Source organism: Denticeps clupeoides, chromosome 3 (genome assembly GCF_900700375.1).
Source record: "Denticeps clupeoides chromosome 3, fDenClu1.1, whole genome shotgun sequence".
NCBI classification, from domain to species: domain Eukaryota; kingdom Metazoa; phylum Chordata; class Actinopteri; order Clupeiformes; family Denticipitidae; genus Denticeps; species Denticeps clupeoides.
In genome coordinates this window covers 5,919,008-5,944,788 of record NC_041709.1, presented here as the reverse complement: position 1 = coordinate 5,944,788, position 25,781 = coordinate 5,919,008, and the positions used below count along the sequence as shown (strand labels likewise).

The window sequence follows — 25,781 nt, the reverse complement described above, 5'->3', positions numbered from 1 at the left end:
CATCTTTAAACATGAATGTCAAAAAAAGAGGGAAAAAAAAAGCTCATCTGTTAATCCATATGTACAGAGCTTTTGCTTCATAGATTCTTGGCGTAGTGTGAATCTTTCTGGGCCACATATGTTGTTCAAAGGTGTTCCTGCTTAAAGTAAACATGTAAATGTAAGCAGTGGTGACTTAAAAAAGAAAGAAAAGTTAATGTTTAGCCAGGGAATGTTATTGACCTGATACCTGCAGCAGACGGTATGCAGGAAATCCGGTTTCTGATTTGAGCAAGACGTCAGTCATGCCTTAAACATGTTTCCTATGGCTACTAAGTTGATTTAAGATTTCCTTGATACCATCCTGTGGAGGCCTCATCTGTTTGATGTAGACTGTAGACTGGGTGGGGGGATTTATGGGGGGGGTTGCTGGTCGCCAAGGCAACACTTTCTTTGTGTCTTTGCGAATGCCATGAAACAGGCATGACAACGAAACAACAGCAACAGTGATTGAGTGGCATTCCAGGGCTGAGTCCGGAAACTTCCGACACACCTGGGTTTCAGCCACGCTAGTGTGAGGGGTGGGGCCTGTGGGAAAGAGAGCTGCTCTGGGAGAACGTCCCAGTCCTTCAGTTCGACCGCAGCCACACACAGGTGCAGATCTGTTCCCACAGGAGCTCAGCAGCCCCGACCCGACCAGCAGCACCTGCACTGAGAGCCGAGAGAAAAACTCGAGGTACGCCATTGACTAAATATGTCAGAGTTTCGTAACTGAGGCCTGTCTTCTGTATGTTGGATTGTGGAGGATAGGGTACAGACAGCTGCTTAAGAAGGAATGGAGAAATCTCAAAATGACTAAACTTCATTATTCCTGAAGTACTAGTGCAATACAATAATTCTATTCAGGCATAAGAAACTTCACCTTACTAACTAACTTCTTAATATTCTTATGCTTTTTCAGTTAAATATTACTTGGCATTCACATACTTCACATTTTTATTATATTCTATTCAAGACAGCTGACATTTTATACTTTTCAGGCATTTATAGGAATGTAAAATATATTGTTTCTCAATGTCACATTTCCTTTCAAGTTTATTTTATTTGGACATAATTGGTCTGCTTCTTCTTTTTTGAGGGGGACCTTAATCATGTGCCATTCTTAACCTTCTTTTCCCCCTTGTCCAAAGGTGTATAAGGAACACCAGCAACATCAGTAATGATACATTTCACAACCAAAAGCTGAACGTACAAGACATACGACCACAACATTTTTGTTAGATTTGGACCCTGACCTTGTGGCACCATGAATGTCTCACTGGAGAACCCATATGGCAACGTGACCATTCCCCGGGCTAAGCTGCGCACCGACTCCAGCACAGTCATCATCAATCCCCTGGCCCTGGAGAACAACCCCTACGGTGGCGATGTTGTATCTGGGGTTCCCGTTTATGGAACTGAACTGGACAGGTCCCAGGTTACACCAGCCTACAATGGGAAGGCCACCTACACAGTGACGGAAGATAACGAACAAGTACGCCGCTGCGGTGTCTGCTGCTGCCGACGTCGGCGGAAGTGAGTTGTGCCAAGGACCCTGGATCGGAAAGACCTGTGGTTATGTACGACTGTGGGACTAGGCTGGAGCCGCCATTTCTTCCAAATGAAGACAAAAGAGAAATTTTGCGTCCTTTAAAAAAGGCTGAATGTTTTTACTTCTCAGTGCCATATTTGAAATCCCTGTGCATCTGTTAGAAAAAAACTGTAATTATTGTACTAACCTAGGGCACATCTCTGGCTCTTTGGGTGCAATACCTTAGTCCAGACATTTTCGAGTACCCGCCCAACTGTGACTTATATAACTTTTGTCTATTTATGAAGTTTTACCAAGGAGCTAGAGCAGCTTTCTATTCTTTAGACTGGTACAGTTCCGCCTGGCCCTTGTGGCTTTGTTCCTGAAGATACGTAATATGTAAATGCATTGTCAACATTATGCCTTTGCCTGCAGCATGCTATTGTCCAGTCCTGGGTAAAGTTGTCCCTAAGTTATATGTGATAGTGTGGTGGAGGGTGTTGAAATTGTCCTGAAATCTTTAAATGGCTCATTTAAATCTCAAGGGATCAGTCCAACCCATTAGCCATGCCACGCCTTGTTGCAATCAGTGGGCGCATTCAAGGACACTCCTCTAATGGCTTCAAGGAGCTTTCGGGGGAAGAGGCTGGGTCGCACTTTCTTACTGATTGTCTACCAGCATTCCACGCCGCTGCAATTCAGGCTTCAGCTGATCTGAACGCCGATTGGTGTGCTGTAAACTCGGCTCACCTCTACAGCTTGGATGAGAACTCGGCAGCTGCTTATCTGAAGATATCAGACACCCTCACAGAATGACTCATGCTGAAATGATGGACAAGCATTTGACATCTCATGTTTATGATAAATTAGTTTAAAAAACATTAATAATTAGGAAAAGCATAGTCTTAAATAAAAGGCTAATGGGGTGATTTGACTGATATCGGAGTCATGTCATATTTGCTGATACAAAACATCAAGTCATTGTTATTCAGCCGGTCTCCATGATGACAGGCTGGTGAGGACAGTCACACAGCAGGAGAACCGGTTTAGAACCTGAGAGCGGGCTTCCAGGAAGAAAAAAAACTATGTAAAAAATTGCTGCGCCTTCAGGGGATCTCATCCTTTCCTTCTTTCTTAGTGTGTGAACAGCTAAATGGGACAATATTGTCAGCGTAATTTTCCCACAAATGACACACTGAGTGGGAATTAGTTCATTCAACTAACACTAACTTCTTTTAAGATCACACACATCAACAGCAGTACTTGTTCCAGTTTGCTTACTTGGGTAACTAAGTTCAAATAAATTTAACCAGTAAATTCTGGCTGTTGATGGTTGTGACACTATGTGAAATCTCAGAGATTTAGTGGACAGAGCTGTGGACTGTCTTGTTTTATGGCTTTGACGAGGTGACTTATGCTAAGGGAATGTTTAATGTGCAAGAATGCAAATGCACTCATACAGGTTGAAACACTTTCTTGAGCTGGATACGACACACTCGAACTCTGTGGTGCACAGTCTAATGTGGCAGATTTGTGTTAAAATAGCGCGATCTGTTTAAATGTGGAGGCGGCTCTCACCTCTGACAGACACAAGTGGCCTTGGAGGGTAATGGTATCCATGGTAACGTCATGAGCACACACCAGTGCTAAAAGGACAAACAGAGGTTAAATGTATGAAAACAAAATGTGCTTGTGACCACACACTGAGTGTGTGTGTGGGTGTGTGTGTGAGTGTGAACGCCCTGAGAGTGCTACCCATTTGTAAACATTAGGTCATAGTTTAAAAAAAAATAAAAATACTAAATGAGAAGAAAGCCCATGGCCTGGGCCTGCAAGCCTCCCTGCAGCGCACCAACCAAATCCTGCCGCAGAGGCCCGGCTGACCGTCCTGACAGCTCTACAGCCGCCGCTGTCATCAAAGTAATGTGGTCAAGCAGGAAGGCAACATTCCTGATCCCTGCTGCAATACGCCTGCCTGCCTGCCTGCCTAAAGTCTAAAGGTTGCTGCATGTTTCTGGTTTCAGGGGGTGTGGAACCTACGTACAATAGGCACAAAATAAATCTAAGGCAACGACTTACAGGACATTACCAAGCTTACACAGAAAGCAAGATTGAAATCCTCTGTGTATTAGGACGTGAAATGTCAGACAAGCTCCTTGAAATTAAGGAACAGCAAACTTCAGTTAAATGTGAACAGATTCTTTAATAAACATAATACCTTTTTTACAGTGTGCTGTGAACTGTATTTTTATAGTAAAGTGCATAAAATGGGGACTGATTGGTTGTACAGATTTAGAATTTTTCTGCCACTTTGTCACTTACATATGTGATACCATAATAATACCATAACAATGACATTTCAATTGAATAAGCTTAGTTTGTTTCTTAAAAAATATTTTATTTTTATGAATTCCAGTGGTCCCATTTAAGAGTGTTCACACAACAGTAATAAGAATAACCTAAGAATCTTTTTATCTGTAAAAATGTACAGTGTAAATGTAGAGTCATCTGATTACTGCCCATTCAACTGGGGAAAATAAATCAGAAACATAACAAATTAGACGGTTAGGATAAATAATGGACATTAAAACAATTATTTTCTCATTAAAATTAGTCTACTGGGCGTAATAGACCAATGGTGGCTTCAGTTTTTAAAGACAACTGACACTTTGTGGTTCTGGTAAATACGGTGACACCTTGAACTAGGCAAGAGTCTAATTTCCCGAATAATTTCCTTACTCCTCAAATGAGTAAATGCTATATTTAGCACTTCCTTGCCGTGGTTCATTATTTGGAGTCACTCATTGAGAAAAAAAGGCAAATGAATGGTGTTTTCCTGCCTGCTATAAGACACTCACACGGTTGCTACTGATCCAATAAGGCTGAAACCGGAGTATTTTAACTCACCATGAGTGCTCTTTTTTCCAGTTATTGGAGCATCACTTTAGCACGGTCACCACTTATTTTAGAACACGAAACGGTATTCATTTCAGTCTGAACAGCACAAAAGACATTGTTATGCCATTCCGTCACAGAGAACTGGAATCCAAAACTTGAAAGGGTAAGCAAAATGTGACACAAACTGGGGAAAACTCCCAGTATTGTTCTGCTGAAACATTAGCATGATCCCTGGTACTGATAGCAGTCATTCCCCACGTCCCCTTAATTACCAGACAAGTGTTTGAACTACGCATAGTTACAAGAAAGAAGACACTGTCTTTTTTTCCCCCCTCCACTTTATCTCCTGTGTTGGGATCATTGTAAAATGTGATGTCAAAATCAGTTCCCATCAAAAATGTCATGGTGACACCCCACCCCCCAACATCAATTTATTTGCAGTTCAAGAGAACCGTTGCCAGATCGGCACTTTTAGATCTCTTTTTACAAGAGACACATCACAGTAATTCTGCCCAGAATTCTCAGCAGAAGCCTGCCTGGCATCCAGGAGTACTGGAATCCTAACACGGGTTAGTTAATGAAGCAGGCATGGAATGAGGAGTCTTCAGGCCCCGTTCAGGTCCTTCGCTCATGCACAGTGAATTTATTCCGTGGAGCCATCTAGTGGCTCTTTTCACTCAGTGCTTTCCATCACAGCAGCGCCCAGCTCTTTCTCTGAGTGTTTTTACTCCAAACAGGAAATATTGTTTAAAGGTTTGTCAATTGACTGGATTGGTTGAGGATTTGTCAATTGACAAATTATGGCTGTAAAGAAAATGTGAGGAGCAGCGTGCAAGAGATGTTAAAGGGTACAAACCCAATATACAGTTCACCTGTAGAACGATAGTACACAGCACCCAACAGGTACTCTTATTGTACAATACAGTCACATAATAATAACTAGAACCATCGCACTAAACCTTTCATAGCTGTAAAGGCTATGGTTTAATACACATAATTGCATCATATTCCAGGATTACACAGTCCAGTCACTACTACATCCCCTGTGTTTCACGCCTTGGTAACGATCCTACATGTAGGTATGATACTGAGGGTCAAAGCAAAACCAGGGGTGCGGGGATAAGCAGTTTGGAACCCGGTTTTGGGGCTCGCTTGTCCAGTCTGTGCTGATGACAGGCAGACTGTGAGTGAAGGGTTTCGGGTTTCACAGTCTCCTTTGTGTCTGCAGAGTAAAGTGATCAGCCCCACCGCCTGCAACCCTCCCTGCAGGAACACTCATCTTTCACCAGTACACACACTAAACACACACGCGCTTTTACACGTTGTTCTCTAAATGTCTCTGATGAAGTAATACTATATATGTCCTTGTTCCATTCAGCTTTAGTCATATCATTTTGTGCTTTCATTAATCTCAATTAATGTGTATTTAGTCTAAGAGGCAGAGTGTGTGTGTGTCTGTGTAAGTTCATGAGTGCAAGAAGCTCTTAAATATTAAAGCAGCCCAGGGAAGCAGTGTAGTAGTACACATTGTCTGACCCGTTTGAAAGCAGCTGCTGCTGCTGCTGCTGTAATAGAGGAGCCCAACAAAGGAAGATCCTCCGCTGTGTAGCAGGGGCAGCCCCGCGGACAGGCATGTGCACACTCGTCCCCCGCTCCACACAAAGGAAACCCAGGCACCGGTCTGTGGCCGCAGACCGAACCCAGTAACTCGCAGGTCCTACCCCGGAAAAGACTGCTGAGATGAGGGACACTTCAGAAGCGCGCCGCTGAGGACTACAGAGGGCCGAGCGCTTCCTGCACACAAGACGAAAGCAGGTAAGAAAGTGGCCTCAGGTCACCTGCTGGGTGACCCATCAATAAATCCAAGTGTCACTAGATAGAATTTTTTTATGTCATTATTTGGCTGTGATCTTAGATATTTCGATCCCCCACCCCATTCAATACACCATAGCTCAATATAACCCAAGATTTAAGGCAATGCAGACACTGTTGAAAAAGTTCTCATTTTGTTTGTTATATATTCATATTTTATGTGATCGTATTTGGCCACCGGGCCTGGAAGAGCTCTCTTTCATTGGCCGGGTCTTCAGTGAGCACCTGTTCTTTTCACTGAAGCAGACGGTTCGTGGTAAACAGATCTGTCTGTCTCTGCTTACAAGCAATAAACCAGTTTAGGCCAACAGAGCCACGAGATGCTGCAACATTTAACAAAAACATATTGAAAAGGGATCTTTAAATCACAGTCTTTAAGAGCAAGAAGAGAAAGTATGGCCACCATCACTTATCTGATGAATTGTTATGAGATACAGGCATGACTGTGTATTTACCGAGTTTGGAATGAACCATTCAAAACTTGCCAAATTCAGACCGAGACAGATTGTTGATTAAAAGTAGATTAGTGCTTTTTACTGGGTCTAGTAACTTTTTATTAATCCTTTTTTTCATAACTGTTCCTGGAGGACCCACAGAAAGACAGATTGCATTCTTGGCCACTCTGCCGCTCATTATGAGGCTGATATGAAGCATCTTATTAAAGCCTAATTAAAGTTGGGTGGAGTGAAAGCACTTGTCAAGGCAAGATGTCGGAAGACGACGTGCCTGCACCAGAGGTGACAGCAGAGGGCGACGTGGAGCCAGCACCTGCCCCACCCTCCAGAGACAGCAGGAAGCTGGACTGCATTATCTGCTACAGCGCCTTTAACCTGAACGAGAGGCTGCCACGCAAGCTCTACTGCGGCCACACGTTCTGTCAGGCCTGCCTGCGCCGCCTGGACACCATCATCAATGATCAGGCAAGCATCTTCTCCATGAAGATGCTAAACAAAAAGTAACTCGCTTACTAAAAATGACATGGAAAAAAGGGACCAGGGTTTTAACCGATCTAGATTATCATTACGTGTCCCACAGTGCATATCAAGGTTTTGATCGTGCCAGGCCAGATTTAGGATTTAAGGTCAGCTTGAGAAGCCTACAGTATCTCACAAAAGTGAGTACACCCTTCGCATTTTTAAATTAGTGTAAAACGTGCATAAGACTTTTTTTTTTTTATGTCCCCACAAAATAACTGAACACACAGCTATTAATGTATAAACCTCCAACAATGTAAGTACACCCCTAAATGAAAACATGTCAAAATTGTGCCCACCTTCCTGGTGTCACGTGACTCAACCTGGGAAGCATTAGTAAAGTCCATGCAGTTAATGCAGTGCTGCAAAATAATGGTGGCCACACAAAAGATTGACACAATTTGGACATTTTCACTTAGGCGTGTACTTACTTTTGAAAGTGGTTAATAAGGGGACATTAAATTTAGTTATACAAGCTGTACAATGCATTATTCACATTGAAGATATGAGACTGATACGGTGTTTACAATGTGAGAGGTGTACTCACTTTTGTGAAATACTGTACACAAGAAACCCAGGCTGACTCAACCAAGTCATATAGCCAATGAAGGATTATGGCAGGGGGACAAAATGTTCATTATCTTAAAAAAAAAAATGAACTGAAGTGTCTTTCCATCATGTAGACATGGATACCCTGCCCTCAATGCCGGCAGAACACCCCTGTACCCCGTGGGGGTGCCAGTGGTCTAGACCTGGACCTGGCAGCATTTCTGGGTGTGAAGGCCGAGGCAGAGAGCCAGCGGAGTGGATTACGACACAGCAGTTCAACCAGGAACCAGCTGGAGAACAAACCCTCATTCAGCAAACCTCCACCCATCGTGGAGCAGCCACCCTCGGCCTGGGTGCATGGTGCGCTGGCCGAGCCACGTTTCCAACGGAGCCCCTGCTGTCGCCGGTGCCTCCTCTGCTGCTGGTGGTGCTAGAGCTATATACACATCATGAAATGGAACTAAGGAAATAGTGATGTTCACAAGGAATGGAAGTACTGGATTAACCAGAGGTAACCATCTAGAACATAAAAAGGAACATAAATTGGCCAATAAATATATGGAAATATACAATATATAGACTATAACCAGTGAAAGTGCAGAAAAAAAGGCTTTGGGGTTTGTTCTCTTAAAAGAAATTCAGATGCTGCATTTTCTGAACTACTGCTTTTCAGTTCACATTGAAATAATGATTCCAATCTCTTGATTGAGTTTTTTTTTTTTTTTTAATAAAAACACTGCATAAAAAAATCTGTTTGGACAAGAAATTTGCAGTCAGGCTTACTCCACTATCTGCTTAAAATAAATGTACACATGTGTGGCAACAAATAGAATTACAGTATTGAGCAGATATCTACTCAGCTATAAGTCATTAATTCTTAACTGTGTTCTGGCCGTAACATCCAAAACAAAAATAAGCGTTTTAATGGCTCCTCACAGATTGAATTAAATGTCATGTTTGACAGAAAGCATACTGTAATTACATTAACCTACAAGACCGTGGACACACTCACACACATGATTTTGATTGCTCACTCATTCTCTCTCTTGCTCACACGGTCCACAGTCTTTTGTTACTCAGTCATCCAGAGTTTGAATGTACGGTCATATGAGCAGGTAGCAATGAGCTGTCCATCAGGAGACAGGTCCAGTCCCATCACTTTTCCCTCATGAGCTGCCAGCGTCTTCAGCGGAGACCACCCAGGATGGGTCCACACTTTTGCAGTGTTGTCATATGCGCCAGTCAGCAAGTAATGGCCATCGGCAGCTAAAAGAATCAGAAATGCTGATCAAAGTCCACATTTGAATCCGTTCCTTCACAATGGATTTTGTGAAGTCATTTTCATCCTCAGATGCACAAAGCAAACTTACGTTGAAATTTAACACAAGACAACAGGTTCTGATGGGCAGGAATGGTATAGATGGTCCTCCTCTTACGCAAGTCCCACACCCTACAGGTGTGGTCACCACTTCCTGTCGCCACGTGAAAACTGCAAAGAAAATGTCACAGCTTCGTCATACACAGCTTAATCAGACATCACAAGAGAGTCAGTTTCCTGGTACTCCCTTACCCATTGGGAGAGAAGTCAATGCTGTAGATCTCTTTGAGGTGGCCTTCCAAGAACATCACGCAGCGTCCAGTCCGCAGGTCCCAGATTCGACCAAATGCATCCAGACCACTGGGAGTGCAGGGAATGACAGAATTACAGGAAGAAAGAAAAACAACAGACAGGGTTAAACCATGAACTGATTTAAGGCAAATGTGAGTACTAAATATGATTCAGAAACTATGCAAAGCTATAAGAGCTTCTGAGAGAGGCCCATTGTTCCCATCATATCAAAATTAGGATGTCAAGCTGGAGCATATCATTGAGACTTGCTTAGAATGTGAACGTCCATTGTTTTGAGAACCACCTACTCAGGGTCTGACCCACTGGGGTCCAAAAACATGCAGCTGAGTATTAAACCGTTAAACACTCATTTAATGTCACTCAAATTACTTCTATTCACTTGGGAAACAATAACAGTCAGCACAAACCTATTTTACATACAAAAAAAAGTATGTAAGAAGTAATACAACTATCAGACAAATTTTGGTGGACATGCATAACATTACCCTTCATTCACTAAATCTCTTTAAACTAGCGATCAAAGACTCGGAGGCTTACCCAGTCCCAGCTAAGGAGCCATCGGGGTGGAAATGAATGTCATGAACACCCTTGCTGTGACCCTCCTGGTGCAGGATCTCCTCTTGTGCATCTAAGTCCCACAACCTCCATGAGTTATCATAACTAAAACAGAGAAATTATTGAAAAAGTTTCAGTTGAATTTAAGTTTATCATATGTAAAATGTACCAAGCACAATGAAATTCTTACTTGAGAACCATCTCTACAGATAAGACATAAGACTTCAAAGAGGACACAGAAGACATAATAGTGCAACAATATTGCAGCAGTAGTGGGATGATTTCAATATGAAGATATGTAAATATGACAGTATGAAATTAAATCAAAGGAAATTATTTAAATGCACTGTTGTAGGTCTGTGTTGCACAACAGAAACAGATGTTACAGGGTCTATTTTAAATCAACACAAACCTCCTTTTGACTGAACCAAAGAATTTTCTGGGCATCTGCTAAATGCCATAAATGTAAATTACTATTGCTGTGCAGCCCTAGCTTTGAATTACTTCAGTAAATCAATTCCTTTGCTTACATTAAAATTGAAGTGATTGTCATTGAGAAACACAGCACACGGTGACACAACACAATGTGTCCTCTGCTTTAGCAATCAACCTTGGTGAGCAGCCATGAAAGGTGCCCGGGAGCAGTGTGTGCTTTGCTTAGTGGCTCCTCAGTGGTTTGGGCATTTGTACCGGAAACCTTCTGATTACAGGTCTGCTTCCTTACCCGCTAGGGCCAGCACTGCCCTAAAATATATACAGGATAACAGTCGTCTGACTAAATTCAACCATCAGCAAACCTACACTCACCAGGTGGTTCCAAGAAAGCGTCCAGAGGGATGCCATGCTACTCGTGCCACTCTCATGGTGTGCCCTTCAATGTCTGCCACAGGCTCATCACTGCAAGGGGCCAGAAAAACGTATTACGATGAAGAAATTAGCAATTTTGTAGCTTGAACTGACATGATTCCTTCCTTAAATTTACAATAAAATATCACACAGGTCACACATATAAGCGACAAAAACAGACCTGTCCAAACTCCACAGCTTGACTGATCCATCAGCAGCACAGGAGGCCATATTTACATCTGACTCTTCTAGGCTCAAGGTAGACTTAGGATGAAAGCTGATTGCACCAACATTGGTGTTGTGACCTAAGGGCCATAACAGCTCATTGGTCAGTATTTTATATTCGGAATAAGCAGGCATGCAAACGTGCAAAAACAGAACTTAGCAAGAAAGGATGCGGTTAACAAGAGATTTTAATGAGAATGGAAGACTACAGGATGATCAAAAGAAAAGAAAATTATGGTACATACCCCTTAATGTACGGACCAGGCTGCAGTCAGGGACTGCCCAGAGTTTACATAAACCGCTCCTGAATGCACAAATAAGATGACAATAAACAGGCCATTTAAACTAAGAAAAAAAAAAAAAACATTATTCTAATAGGGAAAATACCATGACGCAGTAGCCAAAAGTTTCGAGTTTGGGCTGAACTGGCAGTATGAGATTGGCCGATCATCTCCAATCTGACTGCAGACATTATTCAGATTCTTCAAAAATTAAAACAAAAGCATAATCACATACGTGAATAATGTACGAATGTTTTTTCTGACAATCTATAATCTAGACGAAACTACATCTTACTCTGAGGGTTTTGTGTAGTTCCTGCTTCCGTACAGTACGTGTTGATTCTGGAACCTCTTTCAAGGCTCGTGCATCTTGCAGTCTCCCTGCCGCTCTTAACACAACAAATGAGGAAAAGATGAGTCAGGAAGAAAATATCACAACCACAATCAGTAACAGCAACATCAATCAGCTTGCAATATGTGCATGCTGCCAAACGATGCATTTCTTCTTTATCTTAAATTTATAAGTATGCCCAGATGAAAACACAATACACACAAACAAAACGAAAAAACTCACCGTGGAAGGGAGTAGCGAGCCAGCCAGAGCCGAGCTTCCTTCAGAGAAGCAGGGCCCTCATGGTACCAGGTCTGGTGATACTGTAAAAGACCGATGAGATATATATTTTATTTCTAGTGGCTACATGAATCTTCAGTGTTAAAATTTGACTACAAACCTCTTCCTGACTTCTCCTTGCTTTATCTTCATCCTTCTTTGATTTCTTCAAAGCATCAGGCCCTACTACTGATAAAGTGTTTCGCAGCCTGGAATGTAAGATTATTACAGATGAACCATGGCTAAAAGATGCTTCTGTGTAAAAGCCTTTTACAGCATTTTAGTAAACACTGAGCAACCAACTTACAAACACTTGATACAAAGCGTTAACAAGCGCAAGACACTTCCAGAGCTTCCAGAAGCCATTTAAGATTAGTCTTTTAACCTCAGGTTCTCTTGTTACAACTCTCACCTTTCACGCCTCTCAGCAGGCCCCTCTCCGAACAGCGTGATGGGCTCGCCAAGGGCCCGTAGACACGCTTTAACCTCTGCATCATCAGTGGACACCGTGATCTGTCTGGCCCTCTTGCGCCTTTCAAACTCAGCAAGAACCTCAGCCTGTCTCTCGCTCACTCGATCTTCCATCTCCATGGCCTCGCCTACGCAGTTAAAAACATGTAGATTACTGCTCAGAAGCATAATAGTGAAAGTGAAGTGGTTGTCATTGTGAAACACTGCAGCACAGCACAGGTGAAACAATGAAATGTGTCCTCTGCTTTTAACCAGCACCCTTAGTGAGCAGTGTGTGGGGACGGTGCTTTTGCTCAGTGGCACCTCAGCGGATCAGGATTAGAGCCGGCAACCTTCTGTTTACGGGGCCACTTCCTTAACCGCTAGGTTAATAAAATGCCTATTTGTGTCCAGTTTAACAATGGCCAATGCTATTCCAAATGTGTTGCTCAAATGGCAGGGAAAGTGGGTGACGTCTCTCAGTCAAGGAAGACAGGACATGTTTTGTTTTTTTTTAAGCTGTGTTGCAACCTAGATTTATGAGTCACACTCATTCTTATTAAGACAATTACAGGTTAGCTCCAGAACTCAAAAGGCAGGAAAGGTGCACAGCTTGTGGTGTCCTAGTGGGTAGCCTGTAAATGTAAATGTGTCCTCACCGCTGGAGATGTTGATGTTCCCCGCTGCAATTCCTGCCTTGACCGCATCCTTCCCTGAAAATCCTGTTCCTTCCCGAGCCACCCGCTCACGCTCCTTCTCCTCCAAGCTCCCGTAGAAGATGCGAGCTTTCTTCACCACAGGGGTGTCGTCGTCGTCGGACATCTTTAGTGTGCTCCGCAGACCTGGATACGACGCGAGAGAGACGTTATGGCAGCAGCTATTTACAGATTTATTGGTCTTTAATGTGCGACAGAGAACCCTGTGTTAAAATACCAGACCCAACATTGTAATAACGCTAGATAAGAACACTATACACGTACGCGTATTTAATCACTAAACAGTTACTGTAATAATGAAAAAGTCCATGAAATGTTATCCAGGAAACAGCTCCGAATTTAATCAATGCCCCGACCCAGGTAACTAAAACGACTCACTGCAACTGAATAAGTAAATATCGTTTTTTACCTTTCAATAAGTAAAATGGACCAGGCTGGACGAACAAGCCGCGATGTGCTGGTCGCACCGGAAGTGATGGTTAGAGTTCCTGTTATTATGGGTGGATTACAGTCTTCACAGCGACGCCTGCTGGATTGGTGGACCAGGGCATATTAAACACGGAAATCATATTATTTGGAACCATTTAAACCACAAATCCATGAACGAGACTTTACATGGAAATAAATACTTATATTACTTCGTTTTTTAGTCAGTAACGATCAGCATGCAGATCGGCATCAAGTCGTAATACTACATCTCCCATGATGCACTGGATTCTTTAGTGAACTCATGTCATGGCGGTCGTCTGGATCATTTTGAACTCGTAGTGAGTGGTACGCATTACACATTCTGTAAAACGTTATGCGCGATAGTGTTGCTTTTTGTTCTTTTATATCGACGTTCACTAATGACAACACCTTGAAAGTGTCTCGCGTAATCCATCTTTAGGTGCATCCGACTTTTCTTGAACTAACATGCTGCCTGATGTGGCGCTTTCCACCCTGGCTGCATAATTATGATGATGATGTATAGTTTCGTGGTCGGGTTACGTTGAAGATCTCCGCCGATTTCTCGCCAACAGGCCGTATTAAGAGTGCAGAAAAGATGCTGCGCAGAAAACCGACACGCTTGGAGCTGAAACTGGACGACACGGAGGAGTTCGAAAGCGTGAAGAAGGAGCTGGAGGTACGCGCGTAATGCAACACTCAGCACACAGTCGACCGCAGTGTCCTTTACGCCGCTGTGGCGTGTGCGCTTGCAGAGCCGCAAGAAGCAGCGGGACGAGGTGGACGTGGTCGGGGTTGTGGCGTCCGGCGAGATGAGCGGCGCCGCGGGAGGCGCGGACGGGAAGACGCGAGAGCAGCTGATCCACGAGAGGATCGGCTACAAGCCGCACCCGAAACCCAGCACCCTACCCCTGCTCTTCGGGAACCTGCAGTTCTAGTGTCAAATTGTCCCCACCCCCTGACAAATGGACTGACAGAAGACAGTGCTCGATGTATTCTTACGTTTGACGGGTTTTGTGGATTTGTACTTTTATTCAATATTTTTATAAAAATTGGTCATTGCAGGATTCTGATGCTGACCGCTGAGTTATGGTGGAAATGAGTATGAACATGAAGCCATGCTTGTGAGTGGGGAAAATTGAAATAAAACAATATGATTGTCAACACAATATAATATTTTTTTTACCTTTTCTTTTTAAATAAAACAACTGGTCCACTTTCCTCACAAGACAAGAATTTATTCTTAAAGTGATTTATATATTTCATTTTTGTCTAGTCATTGCAGCGTAAAATAGATCAAACTATACAAACTGTGGACTGTAAACAGTCCAGGAAATGTTCATACACCGGTGCTGCACAGGAGTGGCGGTCAGGTTTCTCTCAATCCTTCAGAAGTGATTTCCTGTTACTCTCCTCCATCTGGAGTACAGTTAACAACATAAAAACATTAACATTTTTTAATTCTTCATTTCCATAAATACAGTCTCATGTTGACGTCACAGCATAACAGAATACTGACCACCAATCCAGCACCACACAATGTCACTGAGTTGTACAAATTTACATGAGATTATAAAAACAACATTAATATCTAAAAAAAAAAATTGTTAAAAAAAAGGTCATCAGATTGATAACTTCTGCTCTGCCAAATACATACAGTGGATTCTAAAAGCAAACGGTCAGTTGCTCCTCAGTCTTTCTACAACTTTCTAGACAACTTAATGATTCAATTAATCATTTTCTTTTGAACGGACAAAAATAAATTAATTAAAGACAGGTGGCTGCTCTTTTCCCACAAAGTCCTGGTGCTGAGGTTATTATTTTTCTTTACCTGTATCTCTGCAATCCCTACATGCTTAAGAATGCCCACCCTGAAGTATACCCTGCCATTACAGAGCAATGGTTTGGTCAGCCTCAGATTGTCAGATTAGTGAGGATCGTTCTCTTCTGTTTTATTTCTTTAGAGTATATTAGTGGGGTTTTTTTATATTCGTTTTAAAATTACCTAATGTGTTATAATGGCAACCACTACATCTTAGCATTTCTCCATGATTTCTCCTACTGCACAGCAGCTTTTCCCAAACACCAAGGTTTATGGATAATTCTCCAGCCTTGTTAATCAAAGATTACCCTGGGAATGCAGGGTAAAAGCAAATTCAGGCTTGTTTCACAACCAGACTAGAATGTGAAGGAAACTGCATACAGCACTCCTCGAATATTCTACAGACTTTCTGCATCTACTGGCCTGGTAAGGGACAGTCAAGTTCCTGCATTTAAGGCAAGAAGGCGCCATAACAGTTAGGTTAAAAAAAATCCCTAAAATGTTCAAAAACAGATAATCATTGGACATGTGCTTGACTACTACAGAGATAGAAAGCACCAGTGAACGTGGGTTAGAGAAGCAGTTCACATGGCAACGTGTGGCTGTCTGTAGCAAGCAAATCAACTTTAAGGCCTTTCGTTGTGACAACGATGACTTCAGGAAAGCACCTTGAGGGAATGTACAAACATAGTTTTACAAGACAACTGAAGGATTGTAGTGACTAAGTCCTGACACCCAGTGAGTGCTGGGAGGAGAGTGTTTAGATAACTTGGCCCCAATTACTTAAACTGCATCAAGGTGTCCAAGGAACACCATGATGACAATTCTGAAACATGACCATGACAAATGCGCAAGAAACCTTTCTTGCATTTTTTTTTTTTGGCAGAGTGTCTGTGATCTTTTACAGGGGAACAACAAAGACACTGAAGGGTGTATGTAAGTGTGTGTGTAAGCAAAAAAAGACAGAGTACACAAGGGAACATGGTTGACTGTGAGGGTGTTAATGGCAGTGCTCTGTGATATCTACTACCACTGCCTTCTTCCAGCTGAACACGAAGTAGCCAACGCCTGCTCCTGCCGCCACAGCAATGCACAGGAAGCCATTGTAGGTCATGAAGACCAGCATGAGGAAGTAGCTGACCACCACCTGGATGATGTGCAGTACAGTTTGCAACAGGTGAGCCAAGCTCAGCATCCGCTGACTGTGGAAAGGAGAGAGGCTTTAATTGATGAGCAAGTTGCCAATTCTATTTCAAAGAACAAGGACACTTTTCCACTGCACATAAAAAAATTAACAGGACAGATGGTGAACCAATGGTACTTTGCTTTCTGATCACGTTTGTGTTTTCATGCATTGATAAACACAAAGTTCCAGATGATAATGGATTAATCTAAAAGAATCTTCTTTTGGCTGTTTTTTTTTATGTTTTGCACAACATCCTAAATTACTGGAATTAGGGTTGTACTATAATGTATGCTAAACAGCATATACCCCCCCCCGACCACCATTTACAGGAATCATAGTTGAACTTGGACTAGAAAATAGGTTCTAGTTATGTAGTTTCAAAATGTTTCAGTGCAGTGGAAAGGCACACAAAATCATATTATAGGGTGTTCTCATTACCCAACGGTCTTGTGGGTCTCCATGAGCACGGTACCGTCTGCCCCGGGAACAGGCATGGAGTTATAGCGCACGTTCACCTGGTTGCGCCTCAGCAACACCTCCCTGCCAATCTTCAGCCCTTCATAGAGCACAGCCAGCAGGAACACACCAATGCAGGCAGCTACCATTTCTATTGAAGACAAAGAGACAAAGGGTACAGTCCATAATGGTTACTGCATCCTGTCTGGTTCTATTAATTTTCATAAAACTAGTAAAATCAGAGGTAAACCAATGCTAAAGTTATATATGGTAAATGCAATGTTTCAATCCCAGAACATCTAAATAAATATCACACAGACACACACACACAGAAAGCCTTTTTATGTGAATAATTATAAGAGGACTATCTATAACATATTAAAACCCAGTCTTTACAAAACATGCACACTTACCTCCTGGTGTATTGATGACAAGTCCAGCAAAGAGGAGCTCCACATTAGAGCAGCCAAAATAAAAGGTCATTTGCTGTTTAGAGAAGGACATGAGACATTTTAATAAACAAGAAGACATGGCCATTAATATGCACAGAGCTACATCCATTCATTAATAACAGGGTCAGTCTCACTGGATCAACATTTGGTTAAGTGTGTTAGTATAGTACAAAGGTAGGACAATTTTTAATTTAAATTCTGATCATCAAGTCAGTTTTTACATTTATATCCAGTCCTGTATCTTAACACCCACCATCATCATGTGGGTCCCTCCACCGTCTCCATGGTCCATAGTGTGGTCCATGGTGTGGTCCATGGTGTGGTCCATGGTGTGGTGACCTCCATGGCCATCAGTCACTGCTGGACCCATGGTGCCATGAGCCTCATGGTGGGCATGTGAACTCATCTCACTGTGAGTTCAACAAATATCAACAAAGAGAATACAATTCAGATGAGAATTTTAATAAATCCAAATAAAAAAATTAACAGTGAAACCTCAACTGCAACCTCAATCTCATTTATTATATTGTCTCTATACTGTATCTATCAGTAGGAAAAAAACAATGGTATCCACTAAATATTACTGCTATCAATGCATTGCTTTAAGAATATCTGACATTTCCAGACCATAAATATTTATTCAGCTTAGAAATCTGATTCTCTGAATACATTTGTAAGTGTTTTTCTTATCCTAAAATAGAATTTCAAAGAGCATAAGAGCATTACTTTATGATAACATTTTATCCCAATGTTTTACTCATAGAGAAAATATACTTTTTTAAATGACCATGTTTCTACTTTTAAATGGAAAAAACTAACTTAAGGATCCACTCTAATTCAATGTCCTCCACCCTCAGGCTTAGATAAAGGTCTATGTGATCTAATATAAGTCTACGTAAAACCGTTAATGCCAATAAGCAGAAAACCAGACATGCTTCCTAAAGGTTTGGGACACCCTGGGGCTATTAAACCAGATCCAATCAATGAGAAAACAGTAGCCGAATAATCAAATGAACAAAACATTCAACATTTGTTTCCTTCTTATATACATCTTGCTGTTTAATGTAACTCAGCCTGTTGAAGCTGAGCTGTTGTATTTAAGCTTGACAGGAATGTGGTTCAATTGTCTGAATTTTAATTACAACATAACTATTCATATGCAGGTACTCAATTGACAAAATACAATAATATATGAAGGATACACAGACAGACATACTATATTGCATAGTAATAAACCCGCATCAACTAAATCAGTTTTTAAAAATCTTTAAAACGCAGAAAATTCTATATTTTTAGTCTAAATGTCCATGCCTTAGATAAGTCATTACAACAGACAGCAATTAGGTTATAAAAGATAAGCAGCACATGGCACAGACTGAGGAATGTACTCCACGTGAACTTGTAAATGAAAATGGCAAGAATAACAACAAAAAAAGCCATCATTCTTGCATAAAAGGCAAAAGCCACCATTCTTGCATAAAAGGCAAATAAAAAACGTAAACCTACAATAAAAATGTCACACGGTACGGCATTACTATTCTAATACGTCAGACTAATGAACAATACAGATGACAGCCGCAACTTGTGATGCCCGAAAACGGCAAAACTATTCCACTCACCCAGTCGTGGATCTCTCTACCGTCAGCAAGTCTGGGACACTGGGGATATGCTAACGCGTGAACATGCACACGTGTGTGTGTGTGTGTGTGTGTGTGTGTGTGCGTGCGTGGGGAAGCCGTTTAATTAGTAATCTCCACACAGATAGATACTTGGTCCCTCTATATTGCCTAAGTGTGAGAGAGAACAAGAGAGAGTGTGTGCACCCCCCCTCTTTAAGCTGCCCTCCCATGACTCCTGCGCTCATGTGATCTTTCTTCTGCCTGTGATTTCCTGCCACAGCCAAAAGGCCACAAGGTTCTGTCCATCCCCACTGCGGAACAGACATGGCTTTCTCACACTCACTCGCTTTATGCATCTTGCTCACTCTGCTGAAAACCAGCAGGCTTTTACCGGCCCTCTCAATTCCAACATTCATACTTTCCTGGAATTATTCATACATTTTGACCGTTAGCATTAGCAGAAATAGCGCTGAAATATATGAATCTTCATGTTGTCACAGTTTTAAACACTTGAGTATGGTGATTGTAGTCTTAGTTCTTATTTTGATCAATAATCAACAGGTAAAAAAAAAATTTTAAAAATGAAATTTAGTAATTTAAAATGCTCTAAAACAATTTGACTGTAAGACTCAAGTCTTCTTTTTATATTTCACTGTACACATGAATTTCAACTTATCACTAAAAAATATAGTGACATTTTAATTGACCGTCCCAGTTAAGATAACATTGATCATAATAAATCTGTGGCAATTATAGAAACAACTGAAAAAATGGCCGAAATGATTCTCATCCATAAGGCAACCCTAAAACTGATACTGTGTAACAGTCTCATGCATTCCAAAGGAAAGAATAAATGTTGCAGACTGTTGTCAAACATTATCTTTATGGTTTCAGAAGTATAAGACATTTAAGTAGGGCAATAAATGGCAGGACGTGACATGGCACACGTCGCATTATCACTCAACACCACTGCGATCAAGTGGTAACAGGCAAATTGCATTTAATTTCCTGAAAACAACCTCAGGGTTCGGAAGGAAATGCAACTTTTATTCTGTCTTCTATTATTCTTTTCCTGTTATAGCTAGAATTTGCACTGATAACACTGGTAATGTCTAACAACAGACTAGTAGATTGTCAATATACAGCAGGGTTGAGACATATTAGACAAGATTTGAGACATATATTTATGGAACATCCCCCACAAGGAACATCTGACACATATGCTTGAATTTCATGGGTGCATGATGTGGCACTTGAGAATAATTACATAATAATTAGAATAATTACAAGGCAAATAAAATAAAAAGCAGATACACTTGACAAGTGACAATCAAGTGAAAATCAACAGCACTGGGCTGCACGTGTACATCATGCCACATGCTATGTGAACGACAATGAACAACTGTTCTGCATGCCAACACCGGGGGAAGGGGGGGGGGGGGGGGGGGGATTTTGTTTGTTTAATGCACCTCATGAACTTAACCTCAACCACTGAAATCTGAACAGTCAGCTCAAATCCCAATTAAGAATAAACAACAAAAGTTATACCTCGATTTGGAGTATTTATGCAACATGGCTGTTTAACCTTCAGACCTAAACTTTGCACTTCAATGAATGGAGATTTAACGCAAAAAAAATCCTTTGAACAATAAGGACTATGGACCGATGCAGTCATAAAACTCGCATACTATGAAAAACTTGACGTTCTCTAACCTTTGGGTGAGTCAAGAATGGCAAAGGTTCTTCAGTTTCTACACATTTTTGAAAATAAAAGCTCATAAAGGTCATTTGAAACTCCAAACAGCTAGGGGTCATGGACATGACGTCCATTGTCTTCACAAAGTTCCTCATCTTCTCATGATAACATACCTGGCTCTGTTTGTGTGTGTGTGCGGGTGAGAGAGAGAGAGAGAGAGAGAGAGAGAGAGAACAATCATGTTTTTCGCCTAACCAGGTCATCTGTTGTCTGCCTGGCACAACATTGTTATTACACACAGTACAGGAGACCACACCGACAAGATAATGGTGCATCAGCTTTACACGGGCTGTGAGGGTACAACTGAAAACGCGAGTAAATAAAACGGGAAAGTAAAACGAGATGTTAATTCAGCCCAAAAAAACAGAAGAGGACACTGTGCATGAGTGGAGACGACCTGACCCTCTTTTTTTAGCGCCGTTGTTTAGCAGAGATACAATGGGGCACTGTTTCACTGACCTGCTATGATGAAAAATCATGATCAGAAGCACACAGTTGGATTGAAACACCTTCATCACAATATTTAATTTTAATATGCATTGAAATTATGACCAGAGGAAATATAATGTGAGCGTGCACTAACGTACAGATGGTAATTAAATAATGTGTAAATCTGATAAATGAGTCTTACATGACCCATGGGGATCACAAGAAGATCACAAGAACTTCGTGTTTCTTCTGCAAAAGACAATTGGCTAAAAATAGGTGCATCAAACAGATCCCAGATTCCTGTTGCCGCCCACACTGGAAAAACAATTTTAACCTGACAAAAATGAGCAAAGTATGGAGAATAATATAAAGCAAACATTGAAAGTTAGTGCACTTTCTATAATGCACTTTATACAAGTAAATACGAGAACAACCTTTGATTTGTGTAAGCAAACATTAAAGTTGTGCAATGCCTTTTAAAAAAATTACATTTTGAGGGGCTAAAATGCGATTTAATCGTGGATATTTTCCAGTTAGGAACTCCTCGTGTAATATAAAAGGAACAGAATGCAGCAGAGTTAGTTTGGCACCGACCAGGCGTATAGGAACCGTTTAAAGACGTGGGTCAAAAGTCTCAGGACATTAACTTTTGCCCCTCGGTCACCTTTGACAGGGTTAAATAACAGAGGGGGGGTGACCCCAACCAATATTGCGTCATTTCGATTCCGAACTTGGTGCCACAAACGACAAAGAAGCGTCTTTACTGTCCCTCGTAGACAAACCCTGTCCGACGTGGAAAACAAACGTGGGCGGCACGAAAAGTTTCTCGTGCCATGATTGTATTTTCTCCTTCCTCTTCTCGTTAAATCGGATGAACTTAGTTAACAACTAAGTTAACTCGGTTGACAAGTTGGCTGCATCCTGCTTAGCTGGCAGCAGCAGAGGTCAAACTGCACGGAGAGAACGTTTATTTACATCCCGCCGTGTCTCCACCTCGGTCCGCCACTCACCCGGAGCGTCTGTCTGTCTTCTCTTCCCCCCTTCTGTGTCTTTCAGGACCGAACCATGGGCTCGAAACGCAGGAAGACGGGTACAGTAAACCGAGACCGGCCGCTGCGCTAAGGAGAAACGAGCGGCGGCGGCGGCGGCGGCGGCGACGTGACGCAGGCGGAACGTCGACGTGCTCCCCACGTGGCCGGCGCCGGGCCAATCAGAGCACGGAGCCGCGCTCAGGCGCTGGCCGTCCGCTTCCGCCGCCACATGGCAGGGGTCTGACACGTCCGACGATAGAAATTAACCTCGTACTGTCACGAACGTAACTCGCACTTAAACGCAAAGATCCGTTGCTAATAAATTGTAAATGCATTTGCTGTGAGTATTTATTCAGGACACATTCTCCTTAGTCGACTGTCATTTACTGGATTTATCAGACGCCCTTATCCACACTTGCAATCAGTATTTACAGGGACAATCCCCCCCCTGGAACAATTCAGGGTTAAGTGTCTTGCTCAGGGACACAATGGTTCTTCTGGTTCATAGGCAAGTGTGTTACCCACTAGGCTACTACCACCCTTCATTTATAGTTGAGCATGTGTTGTGGGATCATCAGCAGTGACATCATACTTCTCCTTTATATTTTTTTCTATTTTATATTATAATTTAAGAAAAAAACGTTGATAACGGCTTACAGTCATGAGATTTCTATGCTTTGGTGATTGGTATACAAAGAGACTAATGACACTAGCAGAACCATTTATTAAGATTCACTACAGTACACATAGGAATGTCAGCTATTTATACAGAATCAAACAGACATAAAACAAGTGGAGGAAATTATCATTAGAGATGTACATTTACACAATCAAATATTCACTTCTTGTTTGCACAAGGTGCTCTATTAAAACTGTAACATGTCACTTATAAATTAACAGCACATTGCATAGCATGACACACAATAATCTTTCACAAAAACAAAAATCTGACAATTCTACAAGCAGTCTGGAGAGTACACTTATTGAGACAGGAGACCGGCACTGCATTCTATTAGACCAAAGCAAGCTGATTTTGATACTATCCAGACAAAACAAAGCCAACATAAAGTGTGTTCAATTTAACAAATGAAAGCAGGATTTTCAAAATATATATAAAACAGAACCTGATGTTCTAGAGTAGTATTTGAAAAGCTTAAGAAGCGACAACAATGAACAAAGTCCAGGAACACTGGATTAAAAACTGTTGCAGTTGCTGAGAGAAACAGCAGCCATGGTGACCATACAGTGACAGTCCTTGCCTCGGTGCTCCCAGGTTTTAATTAAGTGGAAAGGGAGGTGGGGACAATCAGAGCCTTTATCCAGCCACACGATAGTTGGCATGGATTTCGGGCTTAATATCGCACACCATCTTCAGCAGGTTACCCAGCACTGCCTCGCGGTTCTGTTGGTAGCTGTTCTGGATGCGGCTCATCTTGTCCACGGTCTCTTTGTCTACCTCCACAGCAGAGTTACCATGGGAACCCAGCGCCTTTGATGACAAAGTCAAAACAGTCACATGCTGGAAATTCTGACAATGTCTAAAAGACTCCAGGCCTAAAACCATGGATACCCAGGAGTTGAGGAGTTTACTTTACTTGGTGCATTACTTTACACTGATATGTATCTGTTTAAACCAAAATATCATGCAAAAATCTGTCAATTTTTTCCACGTTTGGCAAAAAAAAAAAAAAAAAAGAAAAAAGGATGCGTTAACCTAGATTACTGCATACAAGAATTACTAGAACTATACTACCCATAAGAAGAACTTAGGCTTACGGCCGCTTCTTTGGTCTTGAACTCTTTCTCCCTTTGAAGACGATACTGCTCAATTTCAGCCTGGGCCTCCTCCTTGGCCTGCTTCAGGCGACGATTCTTTCCTATTAAAAGTTAAAGAAATAAAAGTGAAGCAGAGCAAACTGCATACCAGCCTTTAGGATATGGGGGTGAATGCTTGCAATTACTGCTGTATGGCAAGATTATGGGGGAAAAAGAAAAAAAAAAAACAGGAAGCTGTTTTGGTTTACACCAAAAACATTGTTTGGTGAACATGGAACAAACGTGTATGACAAGTTATGAGCAAGGGCAGGAAAATGTTGCTCTTGGTAAAACGGGTACATTCTATGGACGGTTTGCCAGAGCGAAATAAACTAATAGTTAATAAGTCAAAGAGGTTGTGTGTTCGAGATGCATTCCACTCCACACGGGAGTCCATCCCAGATCGGTTTTCTACCAAAACAGCGGTGCGCGCAATTAAATTTTACACAACGCGACAACCCAGTGGTCTTTAAATCAGTAATAAATGCGGGGAGGAAGCACAGGCGCTGGAAACGTTTCAGGCGGCCTCACCCACAATTAAAAACGACAGACTAGCATTTTCGCTAACGCTACAACTGACGCTAAATACCAAATAGGACAGCAAGACCAATCAAAATTCGAACTTTGCTTTGAAAAGGCACCCATTGCTATTAAAATAGACTATTGTTTATTACGAAATGTGTTCGAAATGTCAGCGTCCAACTCGCTAGCAGCGGTGGCTTTCGTCAGGCTAAGTCGAATGCACGACATGAAAATAAACGTCTCACGCTTCCGGGCTTCCGCCACCTTCTCGGCGGCCCGTTTCTCGGCTTGCAGCAGCTGCTGGATTCCCTGGGACTGGCTCGCCATTGCACCTCGGGAGCGACGCACAGAAAAAGAAGAGAAAAGCGCTTGTTTGTCCCTGACACCGCAGCGAAGGTCCTTCCTCCCTGCACGACTGCTGAGAGTCAGCTGACGACGAGTCACGCCGACCACGTGACCAAGCAACGTCCAATCACAAACAGGGTCATTAAAAACATTAATAATTCTAAAAACAATAACCACAGAAATGTACTTATATAAACTCATGGGCCACAAGTATAAAATACAATATCTTCAACAGAGTCGAATTAGTAATATTCAATTATTTATATAATTGAATTGAGTATTTATATTGTTATAATATTCAACTCACTTTTTATTTTTGAGTTCCGTTTTAGGTCATCTACAGGAAATCCAATTGAACTATATATATATATCTAGACATTTTGACGTATTACCAACAGACAATGTCAGCAAATTCATACAGGATGTCCTGTCTCAGAAGCCATACTCTGAGTATAATGCGGAAAACAACCTGAAACCACACGTATAGAAAACCGGGAATAATCACACATTTTGTGCACTCAGAATAGAATGATTATTTAGCACCGCAAAATAATAATTTTAATTTGGCAGGAGTTAATTTCGGCACATGCCGAAACAGAAACCAGTTGAGAATCCTACAGCGGCCAGAAGAAGGCGCTATAGAACCATTTTATCCATCGGCCCACATTTCTTGACTTGTGAATCATGCTTTCATATTTTCCCCCAAATCCTATTCCAATTCATTCGTGAATGCGGTGTAATGGTGG

The 25,781-nt window shown here is 41.8% G+C and overlaps 5 protein-coding genes and 1 long non-coding RNA gene across 8 annotated transcripts; 3 read left to right on the top strand and 3 right to left on the bottom strand.

Annotated features, from left to right (window-relative positions):
* Nucleotides 1-449: 449 nt before the first annotated feature.
* Nucleotides 450-2,489, top strand: LOC114785540 (uncharacterized). The gene is made up of 2 exons (XR_003749073.1): nt 450-715; nt 1,170-2,489. It is a non-coding gene; the product is annotated as an uncharacterized LOC114785540 (long non-coding RNA).
* A 3,540-nt stretch (nt 2,490-6,029) lies between these two features.
* Nucleotides 6,030-8,385, top strand: rnf224 (ring finger protein 224). The gene is made up of 3 exons (XM_028974451.1): nt 6,030-6,262; nt 6,907-7,239; nt 7,977-8,385. Exons 2-3 carry the CDS (start codon nt 7,027-7,029, stop codon nt 8,274-8,276), a joined length of 513 nt encoding a protein of 170 aa, XP_028830284.1. The 5' UTR covers nt 6,030-6,262; nt 6,907-7,026; the 3' UTR covers nt 8,277-8,385.
* A 192-nt stretch (nt 8,386-8,577) lies between these two features.
* Nucleotides 8,578-13,822, bottom strand: prpf4 (pre-mRNA splicing tri-snRNP complex factor PRPF4). Its single transcript, XM_028974393.1, has 14 exons — nt 13,565-13,822; nt 13,099-13,281; nt 12,402-12,588; nt 12,111-12,198; nt 11,954-12,033; nt 11,675-11,768; nt 11,486-11,580; nt 11,344-11,402; nt 11,055-11,178; nt 10,835-10,924; nt 10,010-10,132; nt 9,413-9,520; nt 9,213-9,331; nt 8,578-9,108 (listed from the first exon to the last, which is right to left on the bottom strand). The coding sequence occupies exons 2-14, from the start codon at nt 13,259-13,261 to the stop codon at nt 8,915-8,917; spliced, it is 1,524 nt and encodes a 507-aa protein (XP_028830226.1). The 5' UTR covers nt 13,262-13,281; nt 13,565-13,822; the 3' UTR covers nt 8,578-8,914.
* On the top strand, nt 13,726-14,830 carry cdc26 (cell division cycle 26 homolog). Of its 3 annotated transcripts, none has more exons than XM_028974396.1 (3): nt 13,726-13,922; nt 14,178-14,281; nt 14,358-14,830. In XM_028974396.1, the coding sequence occupies exons 2-3, from the start codon at nt 14,201-14,203 to the stop codon at nt 14,538-14,540; spliced, it is 264 nt and encodes an 87-aa protein (XP_028830229.1). In that variant the 5' UTR covers nt 13,726-13,922; nt 14,178-14,200; the 3' UTR covers nt 14,541-14,830. The 3 variants fall into 3 exon arrangements, with proteins under 3 accessions (XP_028830229.1, XP_028830228.1, XP_028830231.1); XM_028974395.1 differs by having other exon boundaries at nt 13,730-13,929; nt 14,358-14,776; XM_028974398.1 differs by having other exon boundaries at nt 13,910-14,044.
* Nucleotides 14,831-16,293: 1,463 nt separating this feature from the next.
* slc31a1 (solute carrier family 31 member 1) lies at nt 16,294-22,487 on the bottom strand. Its single transcript, XM_028974394.1, has 5 exons — nt 22,333-22,487; nt 17,772-17,928; nt 17,480-17,552; nt 17,049-17,217; nt 16,294-16,626 (listed from the first exon to the last, which is right to left on the bottom strand). Exons 2-5 carry the CDS (start codon nt 17,922-17,924, stop codon nt 16,425-16,427), a joined length of 597 nt encoding a protein of 198 aa, XP_028830227.1. The 5' UTR covers nt 17,925-17,928; nt 22,333-22,487; the 3' UTR covers nt 16,294-16,424.
* A 570-nt stretch (nt 22,488-23,057) lies between these two features.
* Nucleotides 23,058-25,132, bottom strand: atp6v1g1 (ATPase H+ transporting V1 subunit G1). Its single transcript, XM_028973749.1, has 3 exons — nt 24,936-25,132; nt 24,130-24,230; nt 23,058-23,842 (listed from the first exon to the last, which is right to left on the bottom strand). Exons 1-3 carry the CDS (start codon nt 25,015-25,017, stop codon nt 23,669-23,671), a joined length of 357 nt encoding a protein of 118 aa, XP_028829582.1. The 5' UTR covers nt 25,018-25,132; the 3' UTR covers nt 23,058-23,668.
* Between the last annotated feature and the right edge of the window lie 649 nt (nt 25,133-25,781).

Coding starts and splice junctions, on each gene's coding strand:
- rnf224 (XM_028974451.1), top strand. CDS start 7,027: ATGTCGGAAGACGACGTGCCTGCACCAGAGGTGACAGCAGAGGGCGAC. Junction 7,240..7,976: donor ACACCATCATCAATGATCAG/GCAAGCATCTTC, acceptor TCCATCATGTAG/ACATGGATACCCTGCCCTCA.
- slc31a1 (XM_028974394.1), bottom strand. CDS start 17,924: ATGAGTTCACATGCCCACCATGAGGCTCATGGCACCATGGGTCCAGCA. Junction 17,553..17,771: donor GAGGGACCCACATGATGATG/GTGGGTGTTAAG, acceptor TTCTCTAAACAG/CAAATGACCTTTTATTTTGG. Junction 17,218..17,479: donor TGTCATCAATACACCAGGAG/GTAAGTGTGCAT, acceptor TGTCTTCAATAG/AAATGGTAGCTGCCTGCATT.
- cdc26 (XM_028974396.1), top strand. CDS start 14,201: ATGCTGCGCAGAAAACCGACACGCTTGGAGCTGAAACTGGACGACACG. Junction 14,282..14,357: donor GCGTGAAGAAGGAGCTGGAG/GTACGCGCGTAA, acceptor GTGCGCTTGCAG/AGCCGCAAGAAGCAGCGGGA.
- prpf4 (XM_028974393.1), bottom strand. CDS start 13,261: ATGTCCGACGACGACGACACCCCTGTGGTGAAGAAAGCTCGCATCTTC. Junction 12,199..12,401: donor CCTGCTGAGAGGCGTGAAAG/GTGAGAGTTGTA, acceptor CTTACATTCCAG/GCTGCGAAACACTTTATCAG. Junction 11,769..11,953: donor GCTCGCTACTCCCTTCCACG/GTGAGTTTTTTC, acceptor TGTTGTGTTAAG/AGCGGCAGGGAGACTGCAAG.
- atp6v1g1 (XM_028973749.1), bottom strand. CDS start 25,017: ATGGCGAGCCAGTCCCAGGGAATCCAGCAGCTGCTGCAAGCCGAGAAA. Junction 24,231..24,935: donor GGTGGCGGAAGCCCGGAAGC/GTGAGACGTTTA, acceptor AACTTTTAATAG/GAAAGAATCGTCGCCTGAAG. Junction 23,843..24,129: donor TCAAGACCAAAGAAGCGGCC/GTAAGCCTAAGT, acceptor TTGTCATCAAAG/GCGCTGGGTTCCCATGGTAA.